Source organism: Nanorana parkeri, unplaced genomic scaffold, assembly GCF_000935625.1.
Source record: "Nanorana parkeri isolate BGI_ZX_2015 unplaced genomic scaffold, ASM93562v1 scaffold8, whole genome shotgun sequence".
NCBI classification, from domain to species: domain Eukaryota; kingdom Metazoa; phylum Chordata; class Amphibia; order Anura; family Dicroglossidae; genus Nanorana; species Nanorana parkeri.
Genome location: NW_017306276.1, coordinates 2,963,322 through 2,977,735, shown reverse-complemented (window position 1 = coordinate 2,977,735; position 14,414 = coordinate 2,963,322). Strand labels below are relative to the sequence as shown.

Below are 14,414 nucleotides of genomic sequence, written 5' to 3'. Positions count from 1 at the left end.
CTATTGAGCCGATGTGTGGTTGAATGAAAATCACTCACCCCATAGTTCTCCTTTTAATTGCAGAGCTATAGGTTTTACTCAACAGGGAACCTTCTTATTAAAGACTGGTTTATAGGACAGAAGGAGAATACTTTGTCACAGGTCACAAAAAGCTGGCCCTGGAGCTTAAAGGAAAGCATTTGTGGTTTTATCACATAGAACTGTCAATGTGAGATGTTGAATGTGCTATTTCTACCTCCTTAACAGTACCGAAATAACTTTGTCCTCAGCTCACCTCACCTTGTACGGCTCAAGGCACCAGGAAGTTCTAATCCTGGGTGTCACCTTACCCCCTTATTTACTGGGGCATTTCCTCAAGCAGCGTGGCTAAGTGTACTGTGGGAAGCATTCCAGAAAATGGTTTTATACCAAACTACGAATAAAGAGAGCGATGTGCAGAGTTATCGGTCAGATGCCTTTTTTCATCTTCCTACCTGCATTTGTTAAAGTGCAGCGGGTCAACAGAGAAGTTATTCACATACCTGTATTACCTTGCAGATCCAAAAAGTAAAGGTCAAGTCCTTTTTTAAAGTGGACCCTTCATTGATCTTACAAGTCTGCATGAACCATTTCCTGACATGTCACAATATACAGCAGCAGTATCGATTGGCAAAAAGAAGCGGAACCTTTTGCTCGCGGTATACTGAGCCTAGGGTAACGGGAGGACGCTAGTTTGTATCCTCCCGTTACCCTAAGGAGAACTATGGGGTCACAGGGTATTGACCGCGCATGCACGGTAGAGGGCAGGGTAACCCGGGTAACGGGACGCTGAGCGTGCCAAAATGGGTTTCGCCCACGTAATCAGATGTGCTAACACAACTGGTAGCTAGGCAACGGACGCTCTGGCCAAATCAGCGTGACACAGGGAAGGAAGAAAGAAAGAAAGGGGTACACAAGGGCAGAAGAAGAAAAGAGAGGGAGGAAGTAAGGTACAGGAAAGGGAGGAATGATTAGAGGGAGAAGAGGCATCATAATATCGTGGGAAAGTTGAAAATCATAAAATATCAAAACCAAATGAACAAAGCCTTCTACTAATAACTACTGAACCAGTAGTTAGAAAGCATAGGTAATAAGACAATATGAGGACATTATGCATGTGCCCAGCAAAGCTGGAGACATGCGTTGGACACATACCGTAGATCAAAAATGTCCTAAGTATCATAATGGGATAATCATGATAATGGAATAAACCATGCAAAAAGAGGGGCCAGAAAAAGGGTTGAAAAGAGGTTGTTATTGCACACAATTTGGGGCAAACGTATGGAAACAACACAGTCAAGAACTACACAGGTACCAGGATTTACGTGGTTTTGTCATTTCTGAGCTGGCATCTCCAGAAAGCAGATGCTGACTGCAGTAAATGCCTGAACAAAGATGGACCTCTCCTACTGAAGAGGAAATCAGATGAAGAGATTGTCAGGGTGGAAGACGGGAGTAATAATTACCTGTAACTGTCACATTTACACATGACTCATTTACATAAATAGATCTGAGGCTAGGAACGCTTTAAAGCAGAACTCCAGACAATTCAAATCTTAACCCTTGCATTGGGGCTACCCCCGCTCGGCAAGAGTTAAGTGCTCGATTTGTCTAAGGAGCTCAAATAACAAAGTTATACTCGCCAGAACCACGATCCCGACTTGCTCTTAGACCGCTCCCTTCAGCCTCGCTCCACCTCTGCTCCAGAACGTGAGGACGCTGAGGGACATACCATCACTTAAGCAGAGGAGACAGGCTGGAGGGAGCAGTGTAAGAGCAAGCCGGGATTGCGGTTCAGGTGAGCATAACTCCCTAGACAAAATGATCACTGAACCCTTGCAGTGCGGGGTGTAGCCCCTACTACTAGTCCCCTACTACAAAGGTTACCATTTGATTTACCTGAAATTCTGCTTTAAATCAGGGGCATGACACCAAATATGGTTCCTTTTATAGTGAATCATTATAGGGATCCTGTCTCTGTACCATTCTAACAAGCCATACCAAGACCTTTACTGTATAGTCACTGTAGCATAATAATTGCTGTAATTGAGCAGGCTAGAGAGACACAAATAGTACGTAAGCTATGAACTATCTCTGTCTTCTGTTGAGGTTATAGCTGTTCTTTTAGCACATTTACCCTATAAATGCCCCGTTTCTTAGTAATCCCCCTCCATCAAATCTTATACTGTACTTGCTTACCTACCTGTGATCGTACCAATGAGGCCTGGGCTTTGTGACCAGCAGAGATTCGCACAGCTTCTTCCCCCGAAAGCCTTCCCACCAGGTTCTGTTTTGTGCAAGATTCTTTATTCATTCCTATCGAAAGGCTTATATGTCCCAATGGAGGACGACCTTTCCATAGAAATGAATGGAGAGTCTTATGCATGGAAGAAGCAGAATCCAGCCGGGCGATGTTTGGCTTTGTGGCTCCCAGCAGGCCCAGCACAGGCCACGGGACAAGACATGGGCAAGGGTAAGTCCAACGGTGGCCATAAAACTAAATATATCACACCTTTTGTTCTAGACTTTGCAATCGACTGATAAGAGGAATCAAAAATACTATCAATCATTAATAGAAATATACTGTGTGATAAATTAAAATCGATAGTTGAATTGCTCTGTGTTGTGATTGGTTCTCCAGTACACAAATAGATGTTTAAGCAATTAGAAGTTCCAGCTCAGTGAAAGCTTACAATACCCAATCTCTCTACTCCTCAGTCCACCGCTTCTGCCCCTTTTATGCATCAACTTCTCTACCCCAAGCTCACTCCTATGATGGACTACAATCTCAACACAAATTAACAAAACATAAGATTGTAGTCCATCACACGATCAAGCTTGGAGCGGTGACTACTTTACAACACACACAGGGACCATGGGGAACAAAAGTAGTCACCCTCCAGAAGGAAGGACAGTGTCAGCACCAATTCAGAGATGATTGGAGGATCTACAGCCGAATGATACACAAATAAGATACAGTTTTATTAATAGCTAAGGTACTTGAATGTATTTTTAAGATTTAACTCCTGAGTTTAGTGTCATTTTAATATCCTTTTATATGGTGCTTTGTTACTATTACCAGCTGAACAGATGTCTGTCTTCTCTGTGGATAGCCAGAAGCAGCTGGCGGGTTTCTCCGGTTTTGGCCCGGCTCCAGCAGAACTGACCTTGAACGGGAGATTGGAATTTCACCTGGACTGTTTTCCCTGGCTTGTTGTCCTTGTTTACCTTATGTTCCTACATTGCAGATCTATGTACTCAGATCCGTCTACTATTTCCTCATGCTTCTCATGCCTGACACTTTCCTGTCCATACCATATTGATTGATGTGCTACTTCATCTTTTTATAATTATATCTAAGTGCTGTAAATATAATTGTCAAATTGTCTTCTAGTGTTTTGGAAAATGTTATCAGGAAAAGCCAGTTGTTCCAGTTTTCAGAAATACTCCAGCAGAAGCAATTTGTGCATATTTACACTGTAAAAATAACTGAACACTAAATAATTGTGTGTAATGTGTGGCTGCTGCTGTGTTAGGTAATATTCTTACTTTCGTTCCCCCTGTATAGTACAATCAGCGACAATTGCCTGGTGCTGAAACTTATAGTTCCAGCACAGATGATAGGGGGTCACTCGCTTTGCAGTTCGTCCATTACCAAAACGTAATGCGTACTTTTCAGTGAATGCAGTTCTGTGATTGGATGAGGGGAGATTGTGACATTCAGCTACACATCCTCCAATCACACAATGCCATGCATGTATTGAAAACAATGTAAGAATTTTTCAGGATGGACGAGCTGCAGAGCGACGTTCAGTGCTGGCCGTATTGTACAAGGGAATTAAAGTAAGAGCATAACATAATGCAACAGAGACCGCACATTGCGCACACATCATTAGTGTTCATTTCTTTTTGCAGTGCAAATCGGTAAAAATTGTTTTTGGCCGGGGTTCAGCTTTAACAGTTTTCATTTGGCCTGTTGTGTGGCCTGTTGTGTTTATTTGGATTCAGCTCATCCCTCTACAATCTTCCAGAGATTGTACAGCAATAATGTAGCATTGCTACATTGTTTCATCTTTATGTTGCTGTGGGAGTGGCTCAGGCGAGCCATCATTTTGGAGTTTTTTTCAAACAAAAATCAATCTATGGTTAGCCTTAAAGTGACACTAAACTAAGGAGTTGCATCTTAAAAATGCATTCAAGTACCTAACTAGTAACAGAAATGTATCTTATTTGTGTATCACTCGGCTGTAGATCCTCAAATCATCTCTGAATTGGTGCTGACACTGTCCTTCCTTTTGGAGGGTGGCCACTTTTGTTCTCCATGGTCCCAGTGTGTGTTGTAAAGTAGTCACCCCTCCAAGCTTGCTCCCGTGATGGACTACACTCTCATGTTTACTTTACTAATTTGCTAAATAAATAAAATGTCATTTAATTTATTAATGACATTTCAATCATTTCTATGCGTGCGTCGGCATACAGTGATGTGCACTGCACTGCATAAAAATGTGGCCCACAGCATATACATGGTGAGTAAGGCACATAGAAAACAATTGTGCCCTTGCAGTGAGTCTGCATTGATCAATGCCTATCAACACAGCTCAACACCCCTCGTGTAAACAAGCCTGTAAAGTGTGTTTCTACTTTTTGCAGTTGGGATAAGACCTACTTTATATTTGTTACATGTTCCCATTCACATAGCATAACAAAAATATATATATATTTAAAAATTGCAGCTTACCATTTTATGTGCCTAAAATTGCTACTGAGCTCTCCCCTTCAATATCTTGTTTAGGAGCGGGGGGGGGGCTGTGGATCTGTGTTTACCATAATTAACCCTGTATGTACTGTGCTGGCAGATCTCATTATCAGCTGTAAGCTAGATTTAAACACTGTCTGCTCTAACAAAGGGTCGAAGATCTCAAGGCCTGGGTAGTACATTGTTGATGTACTTTCTGTACTCAGTTTGCGCCTCTAATTGCACTTTGAAATTGTTCAGAATAGCTTGCAGTCGTATATAAAAATCCTGCTGCAAAGAAACAACTAGAAAGGTAAGATTTGTTTTATTAATTATTATTTTTAGGTATGTTCTATGAATGGGAACTCATATAGAGTTGAAGTTTCTTAAATTTGACTGCAAAAGTGGAAATACACTTTAAGGCTGTTACTTGTGGGTTATGATCATTTGAAGAAGACATCTATGTGCACTTGATTGGGACTGTCTGGTAAATAATCAGTGGCTGCGGGAAATACAGACTCAGGCCCCATTCACATTTGTGATTGGTGCTGATTGGCGAGTCTCATGAATTGCTCTGTGAGACTCATGCAAAAAGCTGCAATCCACAGGCAAAACTGTTTGCGTCCAGGAGCGATTGTCCGCAGGTAATCTCACCATGTCCGATTACATGGGAGTGGCCACAGCTGTTCACATAAGTCTTGTGGAGCAATTTATCAGAATCATCCAATCGGATCCAATTGCAGGTGTGAATGGGGCACAAATTCAGGGCAGCACTGGTGTGTGGACCCTGGAGGGGGAAAATTGTTGTATTAGGTTCCAGAGCGGGCCACACTTTCATAATGTGCTCAGATCAACTTGTTACTGAATTATACAAACTGTAGAATCATGTAAAACCTGTTTTATTTTGTTTACAGGAGAAGCCGTTGACTAAATCTCTGCAAAGAGGAGAGGACCCACAGTTTGATCAAGTAAGTCTGAATTACACCTTGAGGGTTAACTTCAAACCTGACCATTTGTATAATTTCAGGTGGCAGAGCCCTTTGTATCTCTGATAAGGTTGTCTCAGGTCCTAAACCGCACACCTCCAGAATAATTTGTAGGCGTTGGTGTAAAATTGTAAACTGTAACTACGAACGTCTCTTATCTGGTCTGTTTAATATATCATTGAAGGCGTTTTGTTATATCTGTTTGAAAAGTGCAAAAAAAAAACCTGTTGATCCTGCCAGTAATCCAGTGCCGTTCTCAAGTGTTATCACGTAGTATCAATCCCATCCGTGTCCCCTCTGTGAACTACACTACACCTCTACATAACCTCTGTGTTATGGTGCCGAGGAGGGGGAAAGGTTTTTCTGTAGTCCTGACACTTTGTCATACGCTGCCAAAATTGCAGTTCTATAGATCTAGTATGTGAGTGTTGTTACCATAGGACAGCTACTGGCCAGATCACCAGGTGAAAATAAAAATACTAATGCAGCCACGTTATCCTAAGGACTGGTAAGCTGCAAACCATCACATTTTTGTTTCTGAGGTTAAGATACACTGGAGTGATCAGGAGCGGGGCTGTGTACATATCTAAATCATAGAAAGTAAAGCTCCTATTGGTTCATGAAGGCAGAATTTTCTTTTTTTCTCCTGATTCAGAGCTGCTAAAATATAATACCACCTTGTGGTGCCAATGTATAATGCTGGCCACTGATGTATGAAAATGTATAATGCATACGTCTGACTCTAAGTAAAATATAATGCTTGCCTCATATACGGCAGTAAAGCTGGATCCTAGATATGCCACCACATTCACATGATTGTCAGGGGTGTGACAAAAAAAGATGAGCTGGCGGGGAGCCTCACTGGCTTTAAGGCAACTGCGTACGGAGCTACAAAAGTGCTTCCAGCTGGCCAGCTCAGTATGCCGTACGGACCTGGCATTTACAGTTCTACTATAGAGCTGCAGCTAACGATTATTTTCAAAATCGATTAGTTAGCCGATTATTAAGTTCGATTAATCGGTTAATCGGATAAACAATAAAATACATTTTTAAAAATGGCTCCAATGATGGGACTACTAGTTTGTATTGAGGTTGTAGTCCATCACAGGAGAAAGCTTGGAGCGGTGGAAGTAAAAAAGAAAAAAAATAGTGTGGTGTGCAATATAGTGAAATGGAAAGTGTAAAATTATACAGCAATGAATGCAGAATTTTAGACCCCAGAGATTTCACCGTAGCCCCCCCAACAGTAAAAAAAATAAATACAAAATTATTAAAAAATAAATAAAAAAATGTTTAAAAAAATAAAATCATTTAAAAAAAAATAAAAAATGTGTAAAAAAAAACTAATGAAAAAAAGCACAACCCCTCCCTCCCCCCACATAACACACACATATTGTGGTGCACACCATGCACATGCGCTGCAGTGCGTTGTTAGAACGCATCACAGTGCATGATCTTTTTTATTTATTTTCTTTTTAAAAAAACATTAAATTAACTGTGGCAGCGCATGGCAAAGCTTTGTGACTCATTGCCATGCGTTGTGATACCTTGTGTTGCAATTAAATATACACCTGTATCATTTTATCACAACACAAACACCAAAACAATTTTTTACATAAGTCGATTATTTACAGTTTTGCATACCTTCATTTTTTTACCTTTTCGCAAAAATGCGCAATTACAAATTTGCTAATATTTGTTATTTATTAACTCAATACAGTTTTATCTTTTAGATTTAGTCAGAAAATAATTTTTTTTGTGCACGTATACTGATTTTGGTGTGTTTTAACAATTGAATTGTGTATTTTTATCGGTTTAATATTAATTTGAGAAACATTTGCGCAATTATCGCAGGGCCTACAAATTTAGTATCACCATCTTTTTATTCTACCGGGCCTGCGCTTTCAGAAAATATATGGTTTGGGGGGTCTTTTACAAACGCTAGCAACGCAGCAGTTGAAAATCAAATCAATAGGAAAAAATTGCAGAAAATTCAAAAATGGCTTGGCCAGCTGATTTGAAAAATGGGCTTGGCAGAGAAAGGGTTAATATGTCACATAAGGTTGCAGGCTTCATACATATGCATATTTTTACTGTCTTTGTGCGGGGGTGGACAAAATAATCTGTCTGTCCAATCCAGGAGCCAGCAGGAATTTTTGTTAGGAGCAGGTAATATTAACAACTAGAAAAAAACCTCTGAAGTTAGGAGCCAGCTGACTTTTTTTAAGGAACATTGGCTGTCTGACTTTTGGGATTTGTCCAGCCCTGGTCTAATGTGCAACTGAATCGGAGTTCACTCTAAAGGTTGGTGGACACCTAGGCGACACCCCACCGCACGGCATTCGTGCATGATTGCCGCGCGGTCAGGTGTCACCCAGGTATGCACCGATAATGGTCAGGTGTCACCCAGGTATGCACTGTGGGTGCCATTATTTTCCAATGGCACCCCAGTCGCGCTGGGCGGATCACGCGGTTTCCCAGCTAAAACAGCGGTGCGTCGTGTATCGTAGAAAAAAGATACTTGTACCATTTTTCTGCGATACACGAAGCGCGGCTGTTTTAGCCACAATCCCGTTCGGAAGCATGGGCGGAATCGCGCGCGATCCGCCCGGGGTGCTATTGGAAAATAATGGCACCCACAGTGCGATCGGTGCACACCTGGGCATAATTATCGCACGGTGGGGTGTCGCCTAGGTGTCAATTTTGCACCGGCCCTAAATTGACTACATGTGCTGGGTCCATGATTCACTGGGTAGTGAAGTAAGGATCATAGCCCCAGAGCCTGCACAGAACAAGTATGCAATCACAGCTCGCTAAACTTTCTTTAGAGTGGATAAGAGAATCCTACATCTTAGTATATGGCCAGCTTTATTTTTATCTTTACAAGTGGCACTTAAAAATGGCATTAAGAAGGCTAGGGCTTGTCATTGCTTCAATATAGAAATCTCTGTAGCATAATCTACATTTGGAGTGTTGTTATAGACTATTCTAGTCTATCTCTTGCTTTGGAGGGGTGATATTGCTGTAACAAGTAAAATAACATGAAATCTAATTTCACAGTAAAGCAATGGTTTTGACTCTCAAGGCATTGTTCAGTGTCTGTGCATTGAGACACTTCTGTGGGGAAGAGTAATTACATGGGCCCGTTGCCAGAAGAAGGATAAATATTGTCTGCCCCTGTCGCAGGAAGTGGTGTCTGGGCCTTGTGCCAAACTGGAGGCCGCTGGCACCCCTCTTTGGTTGAAGCATTTATCAGTGCCTCTTGTCAGATTGTGATGTATTGACGTCCACTCTAGATTAGTCATAGTTTACTTCTGTACTCCACCGAACCTTCATTGGGGCTAAGAGGTGGCTTTTGTATATATGTCACATAGACCAAGGGGCCTCTATTACTAATGAAAGTGTAAAAGCTTGGGTTCATGGTCACTGTAAGAAATATAGGACATTAGTCATGTCCACATCCCTGTAGAAGCTTTGGTGGACTAACCCATAAGTAGAAATAAATCAGCCGTGAAAATCGGTGATGACGACTGCCTTACTCATAGCCAGGTTCATGACTCTCCATCATGGAACTCACTCACCCCCAGACAGTCTGGAAGTTCATTGGGGTCAAAGATTTGGCTGTATGCGAATTTGACGAAATTATTTTCAAGAGAATTTGTCATAAAAGAAAAACATTCATTTGAGAAGCATGTGATAGAAGCTGTACTTTCCTACTTGTGTCCTGTGACAGTTCGAAGGAAATCACTATTCAGTGATCAATGGCCAGGAACCTGTATACATCATATGAATTGGGAACTGGCTGCTTCCATCAGAACTTTCTTACACAAAGGTTTGATTTATGATGGAGTCCCATTAAAGAGAATCTGTCACTTTGACCTGAGGTCCTCTTGGAAGCACACGCCACCCCCTCAGCACAGACCATCTCTATTCTCTTCTGCTGCTCTGTATGATGGAACGGTGTGAAATACTTGGGGCTTTCGGATATTGGAGAGTATGTGACTTTCTTACCTTTTTCCCAGAGTGCAGTGCTCAGGCTTTAACTGCCACTTGTCATTTGGGGAAGGGATAAGGTATTTAACCCTACATAACCTCTGATACTGATTGACACAAAGTTCACAAGTGGCCCAGGGTGCTGACCTACAAATGTATCTGCAGCGAAACATGGTGAGATATGGATTGGTGGTGGTAGGGAAGGGGTTTTTCAAGAGGACCTATCGCTATTCACCGAATGGCCAAAGTGACCGATTCTCTTTATGATGAGACCCAAGGTTGCTTGGATTTTCCTGACCTTCTCTAGTAGGATGGCTTTATCATTTTATTTGGATTACTTAGGCCTGCAGAACAACAACATGTAAAATTATCAACTGTATATGGTAACTTAAAGTGCATCTAAAGCCAAACAGCAAGAGAGAACAGGGAGATTTCCCCAATGGGGTATAGAAGGCAAGAAAAAAACCTGACCGCATTTTTGACCATTGCGCTCAATCCAAAACCAGCTATACATAAAAAAAGATCAATCAAATGTAAAAAGAAAATCTTATATATACGGTATGTGTTTAGTTTATTAGATCTTGTATGTATGTATGTATGTATGTATGTATAATTTAAAAGGCAATTCCCAAAAAATTTGGGACGCTGTGAGAAACCTACATAAAAACAGAATGCAATGATGTGCAAATCACATGAACCCAAATTTTATTCACAATACAAAATAGAAAACATGTCAAATGTTTAAGCTGAGAAAATGGACCATTTTCAGAAACATATAAGGTGATTTTGAAATTGATGGCAGCAACACTTCTCAAAAAGTTGGGACAGGGCCATGTTTACCACAGTATTGCATTCCCTTTTTCTTTTAGCAACGTTTGGGAACTGAGGAGACCAGTTGCTGGAGTTTTGGGGGAGGATGATGTTCCATTCTCGCCTGATATATGATTCTAGAGAGAAAGAACCGATGCACCGCTATTTCGGCAGAAAAATGGCTCTCGGCATTTTGCCAAAAGTGCCATTTTCGGCTGATATGTTTCGGCGGCCGATATGTCGGTGCATCCTTACTTAAAAGGGTCCTTTTTCTCAGCTTAACCCATTTGATTTTTTTTTCTATTGTCTGTTGTGAATACAATCTGGGTTTATGAGATTTGCAAATCACTGCATTTTGTTTTTATGTAGGTTTTACATAGCATCCTAACTTTTTTTGGAATTGGAGTTGTATAGACATACATCAGGGCGGCCATATCTGTCTATAACGTAGGCTCTGCTTTCTGTTCTGAAGTGCAAATGATTACTGCTTCTTCTCCCAACACCAGTCTAATTTAACCGACACTTTGAAATCATGGTGCCCACTGCATGACTGACCTCTTATCTTAACAGTTATTAAACTAAAATTACTAATTGCAGTTCATCACTGAGAGTGCCTTCTAGTGACAAATCTCTATAATAACCAAAATATAGGCAAGTGTGTAAGACAGTGGTGGGGAGTAGGGCTTACCTTACATAACTGGAATAGGACATACCAGGGGGTGAAGGCAGTGGCGAGAAGGAGGTTAACCTTGCGTGGCTGGAGTAGGGCATACCAGGTGGTGAAGGCAGTGGCGAGGAGGAGGGTAACCTTGCATGGCTGGAGTAGGGCATACCAGGTGGTGAAGGCAGTGGCAAGGAGGAGGGTAACCTTGCATGGCTGGAGTAGGGCATACCAGGTGGTGAAGGCAGTGGCGAGGAGGAGGGCTAACCTTGCATGGCTGGAGTAGGGCATACCAGGTGGTGAAGGCTGTGGCGAGGAGGAGGGCTAACCTTGCATGGCTGGAGTAGGGCATACCAGGCGGTGAAGGCAATGGCGAGAAGGAGGGTAACCTTGCATGGCTGGAGTAGGGCATAGCAGGTGGTGAAGGCAATGGCGAGAAGGATGATAACCTTGCATGGCTGGAGTAGGGCATACCAGGTGGTGAAGGCAATGGCGAGAAGGAGGGTGACCTTGCATGGCTGGAGTAGGGCATACCAGGTGGTGAAGGCAATGGCGAGAAGGAGGGTAACCTTGCATGGCTGGAGTAAGGCATACCAGGTGGTGAAGGCAGTGGTGAGGAGGAGGGTAACCTTGCGTGGCTGGAGTAGGGCATATGTTCTCATTTCCGTATAATACAATGCATTTAGTAGACTCCCCAGCCGTTTGCTCTGAAGCATCATATTTTGGCACTCCTGTTGTTACCAGCTCAGTTATAGTCAATAAAGTTATTTGTTCTGCAATCCTCAGAGTATGTCGCCCCAGTGCTGTTCCAGAATCTTACATGTTTATAGTCTGGTGGCTTTTAAGATATGCCATGAAGTAAGCAGACACACTGAGCCAAATATAATAATGTCTGTTTAATAAAGGAGAGTTTAGGAGAGTCTGCCAGCATTCTGTGCAGTTCCTGTGATTTGGGGATCTTATCACATGTTGGTATCACTCATGTAATGCAATCATTTGACAGCTGTGAGCCGAAGAATTGGCTCTGGTCTTTACTGTGGTAAGCTTAGTGTTCTCTGGTGGAAAAGGTGTAATATTAGACAGCCGACATATAATATTGTGTTGTTTTATAGGCGTTCACACAGAGTTCAGTCTTTGTACTTTTCTTTCATTTAAAATGTTTTGACCGACAGGAGTAAGGTTATAGATGACTATTCTTTACAGCAGAGCTCCGGGCAAATCAAATCTTAACCCTTAGCCTTCATTGACACATTAGCGTTCTTTTGTGCGTATCTGTACACGTGTAAACAAGCAAAACCCAAAAAGCAATGCATTCCTACGGAGCTCTTCACACCTGTGCATTCACACATGCGCTCAAAAACGACATGCACGATTTTCCGGACGATTTCATACCATTCTGTTCCCAAAAGACTATAGCGGTACCTGTAAAATCATTGGAGAAACGCGCGTCTATAAAAAAATTACACGTTTTTCCACATGTAAAAACGTGCTGAATTCCAATCACAAATGTGTGAATGAGGCCTTACAGTGGGGCTACCCCGGCACTGCAAGGTTTAAATGCTCATGTTGTCTAGGGAGCTAAAAAAAAAGTTGAATTCACCTGAACTGCGATCCCAGCTTGCTTTTAGACTGGTCCCTGAGCGGAGGGGGAGCGAAGCCTAAGGGGCCAGTCTAGCAGCCAGCTGGGATCGCAGTTTGGGCAAGTATAACTTTTTTTCAGCTCTAGAAAAAAACAAGCACTTAACCCTTGTAGTGGGACTACCCCGGAGTTGCCTGTAGTTCTGCTTTAAAAACACATTAGCTGCTTTAGCATACCCAGGAATACAAATTAATGTTGACATATACCCATGTACCTCTGGTTTTACCTTCCATGTTTTTTTTCTTTGAAAGCTGTCACCAGAGGCTCTGGACACTGTAAGCATTTGTTTGTTTACTTGATGCCTGACTGCAGTCTGCACTGTACAGTGTAGGGAGCACAACATTTCAATATGAATTAGATTGACAAGCACAAAATGGGTTTCTGCCCTTTATACCTAAAATACCTTAAATTCAATGAGGGGAATTTTTCAAAACTGGAACAGACAAGAACTGGAGCAGCTGTGCATGACAACTAATCTGTCACAGTTCAGCTGCAGACTTGCAGCTGAGCTGTTACTTGTAGTTCTACAGGTATATACATATCTCTTACCCCTGGTTCTGCAGGCATGCAGGGCTGTGCTGGTGCTTGTAGTCCTCCAGGCATGTGCTCTAAACCTGACTCACACTTGCACCTGTCTGCAAGCTTTAGGCGTCGGCCCACCTCTCCTGCTGTTTCTTACGCAGCTTTTCGGCCAATCAGTGCAGTCCGCTTGTGGCCAATCCTGTGGATCCTCCCTCTTCCTGTCTCTATTTAAACCCAGGGCAGCGAACGGCACGTGGCCCGAGCAACGCTTTCCCAAGCTAGTTGCCGAGTCCCCTATCTGTGATTTACCCTGAATTCCTGGAGGTTTTCTCGTGTACCAAACCTTTGGCTTGTCCTTGGAAATCCCTGTCTACAGGCTGCCCTGTGCTTCGCTTATGTCCTTGGAAATCCCTGTCTACAGGCTGCCCTATGCTTCGCCTTTTTCCTTGGAAATCCCTGTCTACAGTCTACCCTGTGCTTCGCTTAATCCCTGGGGTCAGCACGCAGCCAAGCCCATCTCCACCATCAGGAGCTCTGGCGAATACCCGGCTGGCCCTTAGATTCCACATCCTGGGGGACCCCATGCCACCTACTCGGCATCCCATGCCACCTACTCAGCATTGCAGCACCCTGCCTTGTATTTGAACTTCCAGCTTAAGCTGATTTCCGCTGCCTCATTCAGTTGCCCTGCTCTGTTCCCTGCTTGTACTCCAGCTCTGGGAGTTGTCAGCCTACACTGCTTGGACCCTTTTCTCTAAGTGTCGCTGCCAGTGTAGTGGAAAGGGTCCACATACCTGACTCAAGTTCATACCTGTGAGTCCCGATCCGTGACGCAATCAGCTTCTCTATTCAGTTTGTTCAGTTAAGATTTGAGAATGAAAGAAAGAAGCTGATTGGTTGCCATGCACAGCTGCTCCAGATTTTGTCTGCTCCAGTTTTGATAAATTCCCTTCAATGTCTTCTCATCCAGGAACTTTAAATGATAATTTCCATACTAAACTGCACTCATGTAATCACTCTAGAAACAGATCACTAACTACTGGAAGAAGT

At 42.6% G+C, this 14,414-nt stretch overlaps 1 protein-coding gene across 2 annotated transcripts in view; it reads left to right on the top strand.

Moving 5' to 3' along the window:
- The window catches only part of FRY (FRY microtubule binding protein), a 257,245-nt gene that overhangs the window by 88,230 nt on the left and 154,601 nt on the right, over positions 1-14,414 (top strand). For both annotated transcript variants that reach the window (XM_018554227.1, XM_018554234.1), the window contains exon 3: positions 5,668-5,721. In XM_018554227.1, the coding sequence (XP_018409729.1) occupies positions 5,668-5,721 (54 nt within the window). The remainder of the gene's footprint in view (positions 1-5,667; positions 5,722-14,414) is intronic.